The sequence below is a fragment of the Alligator sinensis genome, unplaced genomic scaffold, assembly GCF_000455745.1.
Source record: "Alligator sinensis unplaced genomic scaffold, ASM45574v1 scaffold145_1, whole genome shotgun sequence".
NCBI lineage: Eukaryota > Metazoa > Chordata > Crocodylia > Alligatoridae > Alligator > Alligator sinensis.
In genome coordinates, this window is record NW_005842414.1 from 217,505 (window position 1) to 232,240 (window position 14,736).

Here is a 14,736-nt window from a genome sequence, read left to right on the forward strand (position 1 = left end):
ACAGGGAGGTCCGGCGAGAGCTGCGGGCGCGCGCTGGTGAGGGCGGGGCTGGGGGCAGGGCGTCTGGGGGATGGCTCTGTGCAGGGTTGGGGGCGGCAGAGTCTCCCCTTCCTGTGCCTGCTGCGGCAGGGCCCTCTGTGGGGGTCCCGGGGTGGTGCCCCCGGCAGGTGGGGCCATGGAGAAGTTGACCCCTGACCAGTCCACCTATGGTCCAGCTGTAGCCTGAGCCCCATGGCCACCCCAAAGCCGAGTGCCACTTTTCTCCAGGCTTGGGGGGCCTGCCAGTGGGCTTGGAAGTATCTGAAGCCCCAGGCTGGAAAGGGTGGGGTGGAGGATATTTGCTGGTTGCAGCACCACGTGTGGTGTTTGAATGATTGAGTTGGAAAGGATTTGGAACTGATCTGGCTAATTTGACCTGCAACACGAAACATTTTCCAAAATAAAAAAAAAAAGAGTGCAACTTGGAGCCCTTTTCCCCTATCTGTTCTTCTGCTCTGCTACCTGCTCCCTGAGCAAGCTGGTGCCCGGCCTTTTGCTTCCTGTCCTGTGCTCCACGTGTGCTCTGCTGCCCCGCTTTCCACCCCCGCCCTTCCCAAGCAAGCTGCTGCTCTGCTCTTCCCCCCGCTCTTGTGTTCCCTGCCCTCTCTCCTGGTGGCTCCCTGCACCCTCTGCCACTGCTGCCTGTTCCCCCCCTCCTCCCCCCTGCCAGTCTGCTGTGTGCCTCACACAAGCGCTGCCCATGTCACTTATGGCGCCCATGCCACAAGTCTGCCACCCCTGCACTACAGAATGCTTAAGCTGGTTATGTAGACCAAAAATAAACGTGTAGGTGTACGTTTGGGTTTACAGCGTTGAGGACTTTACTGAGCGCTACTTACTTATAGTCACAACTCATTTAAATACTACTGATATATTTAGTCAGGTTGCAAAGGCAGGTTGAAAGCAGTTAACCATCCATTTGCTTTTGGGAAGGATTACAGCTGTATTACTTTCTGCATTGCTCTTCTACTAGCATTACTTGTTAGTGAAACAACCAATCAGTGCGGAGTGCTGCCATGACGGCAGTGACAGAGCGAGGGGACTAGGCCAGTGCTAGCGGCCGCGCCCCTGCTCTATCCCTGCTGTCATGGTGCCACTCCACTGCCTCCAAGGAGCAGGGCTGGGGAGCAGAGGCAAGGCCAGCAGCGCTGGTGGCAGTGGTGGCGCAGGGTGCTGATGGAGAGTATGACAGAGCAAGCTTCCTCCCACCTGCTCCTGGGAGACGACAGCGGCTCAGGCTGGTGGGTGATGGCACTCTGTCCCCGCCTACCCCCATCCTCCCCATCATTCTTGACGGGCACTTGGCTAGTACTTTTTATAGAAGTGTAATTACAGTCAGAAGAATGAGTATAAAAGTTTCCATAATGGAACTTCAGACTGTTCCATCAGAGATGCTCAATAAGTGACTCTTCTAAGGGCTCTTCCAAATTAGAAAATTTTTACTAACATAGCCATGAATTTAGGATGATCATAGTTATATGGGTGACATGCAGATACACTGTGCTCATATGATTGTTTTAATGTAAGATGGTTTTAGAATGTTTCTTAGGCACAAGAGCAAAACACTAAACAGATTTAGTTTTTGTCAGTAAAATTTCTAATCTAGATCTGTAAATTTGCTGTGTTACACACTGCAGGCATACTGGAAGCAATTATGCCTTAACTATAGTTTTAAATTAAAAGAAATCATATGGTGCTTTCTGATGCTAATTCTTTCTCTCCTTTATGTAGCATATGGGGTCATATGGTTTGGAAAATAAGCAAATACACTAGCCACTTTTATGTGCAGCAGCCAATGTTTTTTCTTCAAGTAACCCTGTACTGTGTGACTCATTGTTGATTCACTACAGCACACAGTGAAAGTTATTGCTAGTGTTGAAGTAGGGTTGTAGCAGTGATGGTTGAGGAAATATGCAAGAGAAGAATTTTTGTGGGTAATATCTTTTACTAGACCAACTGCAGGTTTGGGCAAGACTTAAACAAGGTTTTTGGGTATCAGTACCCTTCCTTGAGTCTCACTCTGATACCTAGAAACTTGTTTAAGCCTATTCTAACCCTGCAGTTGATCCAGTAACAGATTATTGCCTCAGTGAAAGTGATATCATTTGACAGTGGTTTATGGCAGTATGTAGATAGGGTTGGCAGGCTCAGTTTTATTACTAGTGGACCAACGCTCACATGTCACCATAGCCAGCACTTTTGGCAGTGAGGTAACAGGGCTGGAACCTAAGCAGTCCTTTTACCCTTTGAGTCTCTTTGTTCAGGTTGTCAGATGCATGGAGGAGAATGTTATGGGAAATCTTGTGTTGTGATGATCAGATTCCAGCTTTATGTGTTGTTAGCTCGAGACTTCTGAAACCGTTAAAAGTATAATGAAGAAATTGTTCATGCATCATTGGCTGTGTTGTGTTATAAACCTTTTCAAAGATATTTGATATACTAAATTACCCTTGTATTTTTTTTAAAGGTCGAGTAAACATTGTTGACTTACAACAGGTAACTTCCTTATTCTAAAAATTAAATACACTTTGTTTCTGTGGTTCTCCATTTCTGCATATAGGGAGTCTATCAATATCCAAGCATACTGTTAGTCCAACACTTAGTAAAAAATTATTAATGTAATATTTGTGAAACCACTAACTTCACAAAGTGATAAACAAATGGATGAAGTAGATTTTGGGGAGATTAGAGTAGCATTGGTAAGATTAGAAGCACCATTCCCCAAACACTTTATTAAGTACTACGCTTCCTCAGAAAAAAAATACTGTTCTTGTTTGCAACATTCCTTCCTGTGCTGTTTCAGGATCTTTGAAATTGCCACTAAAAGGGCACTAAATTCTTGATTGAATTCTCAACTGAAGAAAGCAGAGAATTTAGAAGAATAAATGGATTTAAAAAGTCTGTTTTCATTAAAATGTAGAGCTGAGAGGACATGCATAGAAACATAATTAACTTTGTGTGCCTCTTTGGGTTCTCTCTTCCTTCATTAATCTTACATCTCTGCTAACCTCTATCCACCAATAATCTCCTCGAACTAATTTTTGCTTCTGGCTGGAGAAAAATTACTTTGGAACCAGAAAATCTCTCTGTAAGATGCTTGAATAGTTTCTGTGCAGAGCTTTATGGAAATCTTAATTTTATCGGCCCCTTTAACCTTGTCACAATTGCAGATTTTTTTTTAAAGCATGGACGCTTCTACTCCACGTTACTGAACAGAATGTGTGATTTTATGTATACATATATAGAGTGTGCGATTATAATATATATGACCTTGTGCATCTATGTGATTATTACAAAATAGATATCCCCAAGAAATGCAAATGTGAAAATAATGTCTCAGTATCTGAGATTTAATTTGAATTGAAAGGACTAATAGGTATGTGTGTGTGTTTTTCAGATAATAAATGTAGACCTGCTACATATTGAAAACCGTGCTAATGACATTGTTAAATCAGATAGAGCTATTCAGCTTGTTCTGGGACAGCTTATAGATGAGTGAGTATTTTCAAGAGTGATGATAATGTGATTTTAGACGTTTTCAGTGCATTATGACTATAATGGGGGGTGCTTCTGTTTGTTGATTATTCTTCAGTTTTTAGTCTTAAGACATAATGTTAAAGTTGATGTCCTGTAAAAGTCTTTCTTTTCTGGCCCTTTTTGAGAACAGAAAACATCTTTGTGTGTGTGCATGCCCCTCCATGCACCTGTTTGGGTCGGTTTGTTTGTTTGTTTAAGGAATGGTGAACAAACTTTTTTATTTTGTTTAAAAAATAAATGACAAGTTTTCACATTATATTGAGTTAGTTACTAGAGCAACTTTTCCCTGTATAATTATGTTGGTTAACACGAATTTCCACATCCCACTCTATTTCCACTTGACAGCTTGTTCTAGCATATTTAGACAAGCCTACAACAGTACGGAAAAAATGGTAATTCTGAACAAATGAATTAGTGTGGCAGAAAAATTATATTTAAAGAGAAGCATATCAAACTTTGGATGTGATGCTAATATCTTTTTCCCTGGTTTCATATAAGGAGTTACTTAGACCAGTTAGCAGAAGAGGTAAATGATAAACTACAGGAAACTGGCCAAGTGACAATATCTGAACTCTGCAAGGCATATGACCTTCCAGGAGACTTCCTGACACAGGTAACATCATACTATCTAACATTTTTCTAAAAGAAATGTAGAATTATTTCTGAAGAACTGTTTCCTCTGTTAAAAGCTTCATTTGCAATCTGGAAGGGTTACAGGTACATGACAATTTGAGCAGCGTATTAAATTAAATTTGAGAGCTGCATTTTAGCAGCTGTTAGCAGTTTTATGTTGAAACTTGCCACCTTAGTACCATGTACTCTAAGTGCATAACCTTAGGACTGAAAAAAGATTTGCACTTATCCAAAATGAATGTAAACAATCAGTGTTAGTTAAATAAACAGCACTGTCAGTGCTGTGGTATTTAAAGCTCTGAAACTGATTAGTTCCCTCATTTTCAGGGCTTCTGACAATCACTGTTGGGACTGCTATTAGCCTTGAAGTGAGAAGAGATGGCAGCCATGAAACTGATTAGCTCCTGTCATTTTCAAGGCTTCTAATAGCAGCCTTTTGACAGCTCCTTCATCTTCAGTGTTTCTGACACTAAGATAGGGTACAATTAAGTTACACCGTAGACCCAGGCTGGAAATAAGCTATGCGCAAAAGCAGTTTGTGCACTCTCCAAGATGCATTATAGCAAACTGCAGTTACTGGAATAAATAAGGAATAAATTGGTACTGGCACTGTACCATTTAAGCAACAGTTAAGTGAATTATGCAGTCACCTGGCATGATAGCACCTTGACCCCATATGTGGCCTCGGTGCGTCCTGGAGACACTTCCCAGGTGCTTCCATACCTTCTGCCCCAGATTCCTCTCTATTGTTCAGTATCTGACCACTGAGAACCAGCTCATGTATACCAGAGGACCGTTTCTTGGCCTGTAGTGCTTCAGCCTTATCTGTCTCACTCAAGCTCTGCCAGCCCTTAAGCAGAGGGGATTGTGCCAGCTGGATCATACCCTTGTCTGATCACATGCTTAGAAAAGATGGATTCCCCCTTTCTGTGGAATGGGGCAAGTCTGAATTGGTCAGATAGCTTGGAAACATGTATTACTGACATCAGAGGATTTATAAAAAGCAACAGCAAGCATAAGAAATTAGTAGCCATATGCTGAAATATAGATAGAGGTATGAGAGTAAATGAGCAAAAAAAATACCAGATCATTAACTTGTTCTTACCCTGTATCTTAGACTGCTTAGAGACATCAAAAAAACTGGTGCTTTAATTTCAGCTCAGTGTACTCCCATGCCAAGTGAAGCACATGCCTAGAATAGGCATCACATTAGTTTGAACCAGGTCGTCCAATGTCTGTATAGATTGAGAGCTTCAGCTGGGCTTTTTTGGTGCTTTTATCCCATAGCTGAATCAATCACCTATTAAGTAACAGCACCAAAAAGCCCCACTGAAGTGCCCAAATCTGTACTGACACTGGGGAGCCAGGTCAAACTAAAGCGCTTTCTCTTCCAATAAAGCACCAGGGTGTGGAGTTTGCATCTGTTAGTGCCCTTAAATCCAAGGTTGCAGTCCCTAGTCAGCTTCACATCTCTAAATGCAGACCCTGCCTCTGACCCTCCTGTCAGAGCTTCCTGCAAGTTCTCCTGTCAGTTTGCTTTCCTCAGCCTCCCACTTTTCCCTGGAAAAACTGAGAACAATGCATGCTCTCTAGGCAGGCCCAACTACCTTTGGCAGTCTGGATCATCATTTCTACAACACACATCATTTCTAGGGGAGCTTATCTTACATGAGTAGCTTCCTGCCCCCAGAGGTACATATTTACTAAACTACAAACCTGCATCCTGTTTACACATGTTAATTTGCTGTCCAATATCCCTGTCGTCTGGATGATAATTAAACTAGTTAGGTGTCAGGCTTCTGGCTCTTTTGAAGTCCAGGTCCAGGCTTCCCTTGCTTCAGAGCAGGGAGGAGAAGCAAATAACCAAAGTCAAATGCTAATTCTCAGCCATTGACTGTAGTTCTAAGCGTGAACAGTTGAGGACTGCTCAAGTTAATTGCTGCCTTACTGACATAACCATGCTTGAAATAGAAAGGTAGATCAAAATTACGTCATAGTACAGTATTTGATATAAGGGTATGGATATGAGAATAATGAAATTGAACACATTTTTGCACTAGCTACAGTTAGAGACTAAACACCACAAGAGTTAACCTAATTTTGGAGAATATCCCTGCATGCTACATGGTGAACCCCCAAAAGTAACTTTGCCTTGGCTTAAATCCATGACACCTTATATGCATGCAAGTATTCCAGTATCCATAGATTCATAGATGTTAGGGTTGGAAGGGACCTCAGTAGGTCATCGAATCTGACCCCCTGCCCTGGGCAGGAGAGAGCGCTGAGGTCAGATGATCCCAGCTAGATGCTTGTCCAGTCTCCTCTTAAAGACCCCCAAACTAGGAGAGAGCACCACCTCCCTTGGGAAGCCCATTCCAGATTCTAGCAACCCTTACTGTAAAGAAGTTCTTTCTAATGTCCAACCTAAATCTGTTCTCCTTCAATTTGTGGCCATTGTTCCTAGTTACTCCGGGGGGTGCCCTAGTAAATAGAACATCTCCTATTTCCCTGCTGCCCTCACCTGATGAATTTGTAGGCAGCCACAAGATCACCTCTCAGCCTTCTCTTGTGAAGGCTGAAGAGATCTAGGTCCCTCAGTCTCTCTTCGTAGGGCTTTGCCTGCAAGCCTCTGACCATATGAGTAACCCTCCTCTGAACCCTCTCAAGATTCTCCGCATCCTTGAAGCGCAGCGCCCAAAACTGGACGCAATACTCCAACTGCTGCCTGACCAGTGCTGCATAGAGGGGAAGCATCACCTCCCTGGACCTGTTCGTCATGCTTCTGCTAATGCATAATAAAATGCAGTTAGCCTTTTGATCACTTCATCACATTGACAACTCATGTTCATCTTGGACTGACAAACCGGGCTTTGTCCTCAGAGTTGTTGTGATAGTTTAAGAATATACCAAAAGAGCTAAATGACTAGAAAACCTACCTGTTAATGAAAGTCTCATACAATAATCTATTTACTTTATGAAAAAGAAAATGATGTGATTTAATCAGTTAATATACCATGAAGAATAGAATATTTGAAAACAAAAGGCTTTTCAGTTGAACTGGAAAAGGAGTAAGAAGATCCAGTGTTTGGAAGTTGAAAACAGAAATTCAAATTAGAAATAAATCTGAATCTTTTTAACACTGAAGTAATAAAGTATTGGAATAATTTACTATGAATTTTGAATTATCTTGTTACGGGATTTTTTTTTAATCAATATTAATTCTTTTTCTGAAAGAGAAATTCTTGTTATGTAGGAATCCAGACCACATGTTCATAGTTGTCCCTTCGGGCCTTTTAGTTGAGGAATAATACAAATCTAGCACCATCAATTCCTGGACAAGTTTTCTAAAACAGATGCATATACTTATTTCTTAGGTGATTTGAATATTTTAATTTATGTCTTAGAATGCACATTTGAAACCGTCTTTCTTTTGTCCATGTATTTTTTCTGCCAAAACTAGTCATTTTGACATCTTGAAAGAACAGGCTATTGACTTATTTTGCCCTGCATTCAGATTAAATCTGAGGTGTGTTTGTGCAGCCTCAGACAAAGTGGATTACATTTACAATTTGTTCATTTTTTCATTGTCCTATATTAATGTCTAATGCTAAGGAATGTCATCATTCAATAGTTCAGGTTATGGTGTGCACCCTTGAAAAATTCATTTCACCTGCAGATGAATACATGCACACAATCTTTTGTCTGTTAGGACATGTTTGCAATATAAAGAGGGTAATTTTGAATGAATTCTTATTTCTGAATTAACTTTCTGATTCTATATTACACCATTTGTCTATTTGCTTTGGGGTTTTTGTTTGTTTGTTTATTTTGGGAGGGTGCTATAATTACAGTACCTCCTTCCAGCATTTTTCATACATAGCTTTTATTTACAGGCATTGTCTGGGCGTCTGGGTAGAATTATCCGTGGACAAATAGATCAGGACAACCGAGGGGTGATTTTTACAGAAGCCTTTGTATCCCGTCATCGGGCACGTATTCGTGGTCTATTTAGCGCAATGACTCGGTAAGTGCATAACTGCATGTAGAAATAGGTTTTCCATTATTCTTTATGAATATGATTTATTTGTAATTAAAAAAGAAATATAAAGGCTTATGCATGAGACTTCTAGAGATACCATTCAGTTTACAGTGAGAGAGATTTGTTTGCTTTTTACAGCAACCCAGTCATCTGCTGATATACTGAGCTGCTTGAGTAGAAAAGTAAGGTTTGTTCCCAGAGGAGGGGAGATTAAGTGAAACCAACAAATAAATTAAATTACACTTGTAATTTATATTTAAACCGATCAGATTTTGTCATTGAGTCATCCTGTTATTGTTTTTTTAAAGTGTCATTCATGTCACGTCATTGTGACATTCTATAAACAGCCTTTATTTTTCAGAATTTTTTTTTTGTATCAGATGATTAAAATGGCTTTTTTCGTTTATATTGATCACAAACTGAACTTGGCAATTTTTATGATATTTACAGTAGCTCCGTTCTATTTCAGATCAGTATCAATTCAGAAACTTCATAAGCAGTTGGAAGTTGACATTAGCAGTATAGGCAATATGCTATGTAGTTTTGCAGAAAGTAAAACTCTTGAGGACAAGTCTGGAGGCCCTGCCTTTCTTCTGGACTCTACATTAATTTGAGAGTTGCTAGGCCTTTCTCATGTTTATCCTTTTATTCTCTCTAGGCCTACACCTGTAAGTAACTTGATCACTCGTTATGGATTTCAGGAACATTTGCTTTACTGTGAGTTTCATTTAGACTGTTTCATGTAATATAATGTGCACATTCTTAATTATTCAAGTTAATAATTTCTAATAAGCATGTTAGTATGTAGCGTTAGTTCTGAATTAAATAGTAACAGATATCCTTTCCAATTTAACAAGTCATCAACTTGAGTTGTCCACAACTTAGAAATGCTGCTCTGGATTTTAGGGCAATGAAAATGCCTCTGGGGGCAGAATGATGCAAGAAGTACAATACTTGTTTTGTAACTTGTTTCATTATTTGCCCTCAGCTACTGGCAGTTTTATCAGTGGAACACACTAAAGGGGACAGATTTTACATTGCCAAATGACATTAACTGCCCTGAATTCTCATTTTTTGACTTTGCTGTGCGATAGGAGAGGGAGAATTTTTGTTATGCTCTCCACTAGATCTCTTTATATGCTGAGAGAGAAAGTACACTTTACGTTGTTGACTATTATTTTGTGAAGCTTTTTTTAAAATAAAATCCATGAAGACTTCCTTCTCAACTGCCAAATCTCCTGTGCAGGCCATGATTATATCTTGCTTCCAATATTGCCAGTATTTTTTTTGAATACCCAGACTTACCTCTCTTCCATCCAGAATGCTGTCTTAAAAATCTTCTGTCTTATCTGCTGACAGGCCATGTCCTACTTGTCTTCAAATTCCTTTACCAGCTTGCTATCTCTTTCATATAAAAGTTAATCTCCTTTTCTTTACTTTCAGGGCTTTGCATGGCTTAGCTCTGCTAATGTATCTCTGTTTCCTTCTCTTCTAAATGGCTATTCACCCCTTTAGACTGTCATATATCTTTGTTTCGTCTTTTGTGACCTTCTATGTCTGATTTTTCTCACCTGACCCCACCTTTCCTCCTGTCTCCTTTCCCTTAAGACTGTTCTTTATAAATACATGTTGTCAGCCTTAATTACCTTAAGCTAACCACAAACAACGATAATTTCTAGGGGTACACTGATAGAGATTTTGGGGGCCGATACCAATAGCCAATATTTAAGGAGGCATATCAGCCAATACCAATCCGATACAGCTGCGATCAGGTGGTGGAAGGGGAGGAGGGCGGGAAGGCGCATGGGAGGGGCAAATCAATGCTCCCCCATGGTGAGGGAGGGGACAAGGGCAGGGGTAGGCACTGCCCAGCCGGGACAAGGGGGGAGGGAGCATGGGACAGGGGTGCAGCCTATGGGGTGGGGCCAGCTCCCGCCACTGTTCGCACCCCAGGAGGGTGGAGGCGGGAGGGCATGTGCTTCCACATCTGCGCAGTACAGGGTGGGCTGCAGCTGCGGGGTGGAGCCAGCGCTGCACAGGGCTTTTCTTGTTGGGGGCTGGGCTCAGAGTGGGCTCTGGTGGCACTGGAAGGAGGCTGCAGCCACCCCAAATTTTGCCACAGCTCCACTCCCAGCCCCGCACCACCACCCTGTGCAGCTCCGGCTTTTCTTGGCGCTTGGGTGGAGGCAGGGCCTTCAGCTGGGGCTGCACCAGGTGGAGGTGTGTGGCAGGGAGCAGAGCTGCAGTGAAATTTGGGGTGGCTGCAGCCTCCTCCCAGTGCCACCGGAGCCCGCTCCGAGCCCAGCCCCGGCGAGAAGAGCCGCACAGCGCTGGCTCTGGCTCCACCTCCACCTTGCAGCTGCAGCCCTCCCCAAGCCGCGCAGATCCAGGGGCACATGACCCCGCCCTCCTGGTGTGCAAGTGGTGGTGGGAGCTGCCCCCACCCCACGAGCCGTGCCTCCATCCTATGTCCCCCCCCGCCTGCCCTAGCTAGGCAGCACCTGCCCCCTCCCTCACCACAGGCGGTGTTGATGTGCCCCCATGTCCCTTCCTTCCCCACTCCCTTTCTGACTTACCAGCTCTCCATGCTGCCAGCTCTGCCCCATGTTGTGCTGCAGCTGCATGCAGCATGGGCGTTTATGGGCCAAATTATTGGCCCTATCAGACCAATATCTGATATAGACAATTTTCTTTATATTGATACCAATCTGATATCGGACCAATGTACCAGTGTACCTCTAATAATTTCTAAAAGTGATAAACGCTAATATAATAATTTTCTTTCTTTTAACAGCGTGAGGAAGAAATAAGTTTAACCCAGTTCTTCATTTTTTTGCTCCCCATTTCATTTTTCTTTGTATGCTATCTATGTAGCCCCCTATTTTGCAAAGAGGGTAATCCAGTGGGTACCCACAGTTTTACTGTGCAACTCCCTGTGTTGTTTTGGGGCATAAAATTCTTGTTTTCACATATGTTAAATCACTACTTTGATCTCCATACCTCTGACATGAATTATACTTTTAACCTAAAATTTCACCCCAGAGAAGGAATGAATAGGCAGGCTGAATTATTTATTGTTTCTTCACCCAGAAACTGAGAAACATGGCCAGCCTGTTCATCACATAAAGGTTTGTACCACACCTAAGGCATGCTATGAATTAGACAAGTAAAAGAACTCTAATAAATTACTACAAATATATTAATTAAAAATAGTGCTATGCTTAGGTACAGTTTCTTTAGTTGTCTTTTTGTGAGTCTCCCCCACCGAGCTGCATTGTACAGGAAGACTACACAGAAAGAGCCTCCAAAATTAGCTTATTAACCTAAAATCAATAGGTGAAGCCTGTCTAGCTATAATAAGTAAACAAAATGTTTATTACTGGCAAAGTGGAAAAAAATGTTCAAAAGTAAAAGACTCGTATTTAGATTTTGAAAGGTGGAGAGAACTTATAAATAGAAAAAAGATAAAAGATCTTAATCTGTGAAAATCTTTATCTGAAGGAGACCTTTGGTGTATTGTTTGTTTTTAGCAGTTCACTCACTGGATTGAGACAAGCAGATAAATCCTTTGATTTCAAATTGGATCTCACTCTGTGTTTCAGCATAGTCAGTTTATATCTGCCCAGCTATCTAGAGTTTGAGGCACATCTGTCACACTTTGTTGCATTAATATTTTCGTATTAATATTTTTGATATTCAGATACAATTTCTTTCAGTCAGACCTTCTCAAATCCCTGATGTCTGAAGTTCAGGTTTGGTGACATTTTCATGTAGATAACATCAGGGTGAATTTCTGTGGTTATGGGACTTTGGGTGTGGTGGCTGTTTTTAGTTGTTTTATCTTTGTTCTTCATATTGTCTTCAATTGAAAACCTTTCCTTTCATACTCCATCCCTCTCTCCTCAGTTTCATTAGTGTCAGAGCCTTTTATTTACTTTGAAGTTTTACTTTTAAAACTTTTTTCTCTTATTTTGTCCATTTGCTGAAATACCATTTCAGTACCACAAATGTTGTTATATTTGAAAAGCACTTTCAAAAGGGTATAAGCAAGGCTCGAGAACAAAGTCTCCTTGCTTTTTTCATGTATGGTACCACTAGAAATAAGTTTTAAAGTGCATATGTGTTACATCTCGGAGTTTGTAACATTAACCATATTTCAGGGACTTTTTGAATTTAACTTGCCAAAACCAATGTAATAGTCATTTATTTTGTAATAGAGCCATGATATTCTTATCCTTCAGATGACCTTATAGAGTAAAAGGTTGGCAAGGGTGTCAGGGGTCCAGTCCTAACACGGATGCAGGATTTGTTGTTCCTAAACAATTTCAGACTGATCTTCTGATGTGGGCTTCTTGAAAAGTGAATGATATTTTAACTTCTCCAGTAAATGAGATTTAATCATTTTTCTAGATTGTTTGTACTATTGTCCTACTGTTCTTACAGTTAAGAAGTTTTTCCTGAGATTAGATCTAAACCTCCTTTGCTGCAGTCTGAACCTATTGCCATATGCCCTGCCTTTTGTGGCAAAGGAGAATGCTATAAAGAAGATGTAGAAACATTCTTTCAAATAGTTGAAAACTATTATCATGTCCTTCGGTTAGACTTCTTCAAGCTATTATAATAAAGAATACATCCACTTAAGAAATGTGAAAGTATTTCAGTTCAGGAAATAGCATGCAAGTAATGTTAGAAAATACAGATTTTCCTGATTTTTGAGTATTTTGTGTCAGATCCAGAGTCACTGAAATCTAATGAAAGAATTTCATGACTTCACTGAACTATGACTCAGCTCTTATGGGACACAACAAATAAATGTTCACTTCCAAATTAAAAAAAAAAAGAGAGAACATCTTGCAAACATTTCATCTTAACAGTGTTTGGGTTCTGGCACAGTACTATACCATCTAGAAGTTTCAAACAGGATTATGGTGCGATTATGTTAGGCATGGTGAAAGCACAGTCATTACCCTGAGCTAACCTTAAAAGAATCATCATCTTTAATTATCGGCTTTGTATTAATTTCTGCAGCTTCATTTCAGTACCTATCTAACTGATAGTGCTTTATGTATTGCAAACTTTGTAGTATGGTGGCTTTTAATTTTAGCATCACAAATCTCATGAATAGCGTTTATAGGGGGAGGGGTTTCCCCATAAGCTTTGACTAAACATTGCTAAATGAGTAACAAAATCAACTGAAATATAATCTGTTGTATTGTTTCATTATTCCAGTTAGGTAGACCAGGCATGCGAGTGGACAAAAAAAATGTCAGATAAGCATTAAGCAACTTCTGTGTTGCCAAGTACAAAGTAATGCACCTGGGGAAAAATAACCTATACAGGCCTTGGGCTAGCCATTAAGACTCAGAAAATAAACCTTGGAGTTACTGTAGTTAGTTCTCCAAAAACACCACTAAAATGTGTAGTGGTGACCAAGAAAGTCAACAAAATGTTTGGCATCATCGAGAAGGGAACTGAAAATAAAACATAAAACATCATGATATAAATTCATAAGGTGCTCACATCTTCAATACTGTGTTTAGTTCTGGTCTCTGTATCTCATAAAAGCATGTAGTGGAATTAGAAAAAGGAACTATAATATATGACTACATTTAGTGTTCTTTCGCTGGGAGAATATTTTGGCTGTTCTGTACCATACACCTTGAATAGTTTGAATATAATAGTTTAGTAGTACCAGTTGCTATTGTGTCCTTGGCAGGAGAATGCATGTAGCTCTGGAGTTAGTGAACTAATTATTGAAGATCGGTGTAACAGGGCCTGCTCCAAGCCAATCTCACTGTGGCCTGCCCACCTGTTTCTGGGCTAACTGCCCGCCTTCTCACCCGCTATGCCTTGTTGGTAATTAATTAATAGATGTTAATCAAGTGGGAGGCTGCCCATTTCTTGCCCTGATGCCAGGGGGCGCTATCTGCTGCTCCGTTCCTCCCCTACACCCCAGCCCAAGCCTCGCAGATGGCATCCAGATGTTCTCAACAGTCACCGGCCCCATGCTGGGCCCCAGATTTCTCCGATCAGGACCCCTCTAAGATCCCTCCATTCCGGCAACCTAATCCGACTTCTTCCTGGGCAGCATAGCTCCCTGAACTGCTTCCCCTTCTAGGTGTGGTCCCCCGGGACTTTTGGCTACTAGCCCTGGTCCACCTCCGGGCCAGTCGGAAGCCCAGGCCCTCAGCTCTTGGGCGTTCCTCGCGGTGGGTCCCTGGCCCTTTAACCCTTCCAGTCCTGGCCCCAGCATTGACCAGTTAGGGGAAGTCCAGACAGGTGTGAGTCTATGGACCCACTCTCTCTCTGGGGGTCCTCCTTCCAGACCCTACGAAGTGGGGAACCCACCTGGTTGTAGGGGCTAGGGGTTAAGGCGCACCAACCCACCTTTCACCGGGGTGGTACCTAGCCTGGCACTTCCTGGGGGCTCCCCCACCACTGGTAGCCCCACCAGGCCACCCACTCCTGGCAGGGTGCAGTTTTAGGTC

At 41.7% G+C, this 14,736-nt stretch overlaps 1 protein-coding gene across 1 annotated transcript in view; it reads left to right on the plus strand.

The window, feature by feature from the left end:
- The window catches only part of UFL1 (UFM1 specific ligase 1), a 40,638-nt gene that overhangs the window by 762 nt on the left and 25,140 nt on the right, over positions 1-14,736 (plus strand). The window contains exons 2-7 of the mRNA XM_006030044.3: positions 5-36; positions 2,507-2,535; positions 3,437-3,534; positions 4,075-4,189; positions 8,103-8,233; positions 8,907-8,965. Of these exons, the coding sequence (XP_006030106.1) occupies positions 5-36; positions 2,507-2,535; positions 3,437-3,534; positions 4,075-4,189; positions 8,103-8,233; positions 8,907-8,965 (464 nt within the window). The remainder of the gene's footprint in view (positions 1-4; positions 37-2,506; positions 2,536-3,436; positions 3,535-4,074; positions 4,190-8,102; positions 8,234-8,906; positions 8,966-14,736) is intronic.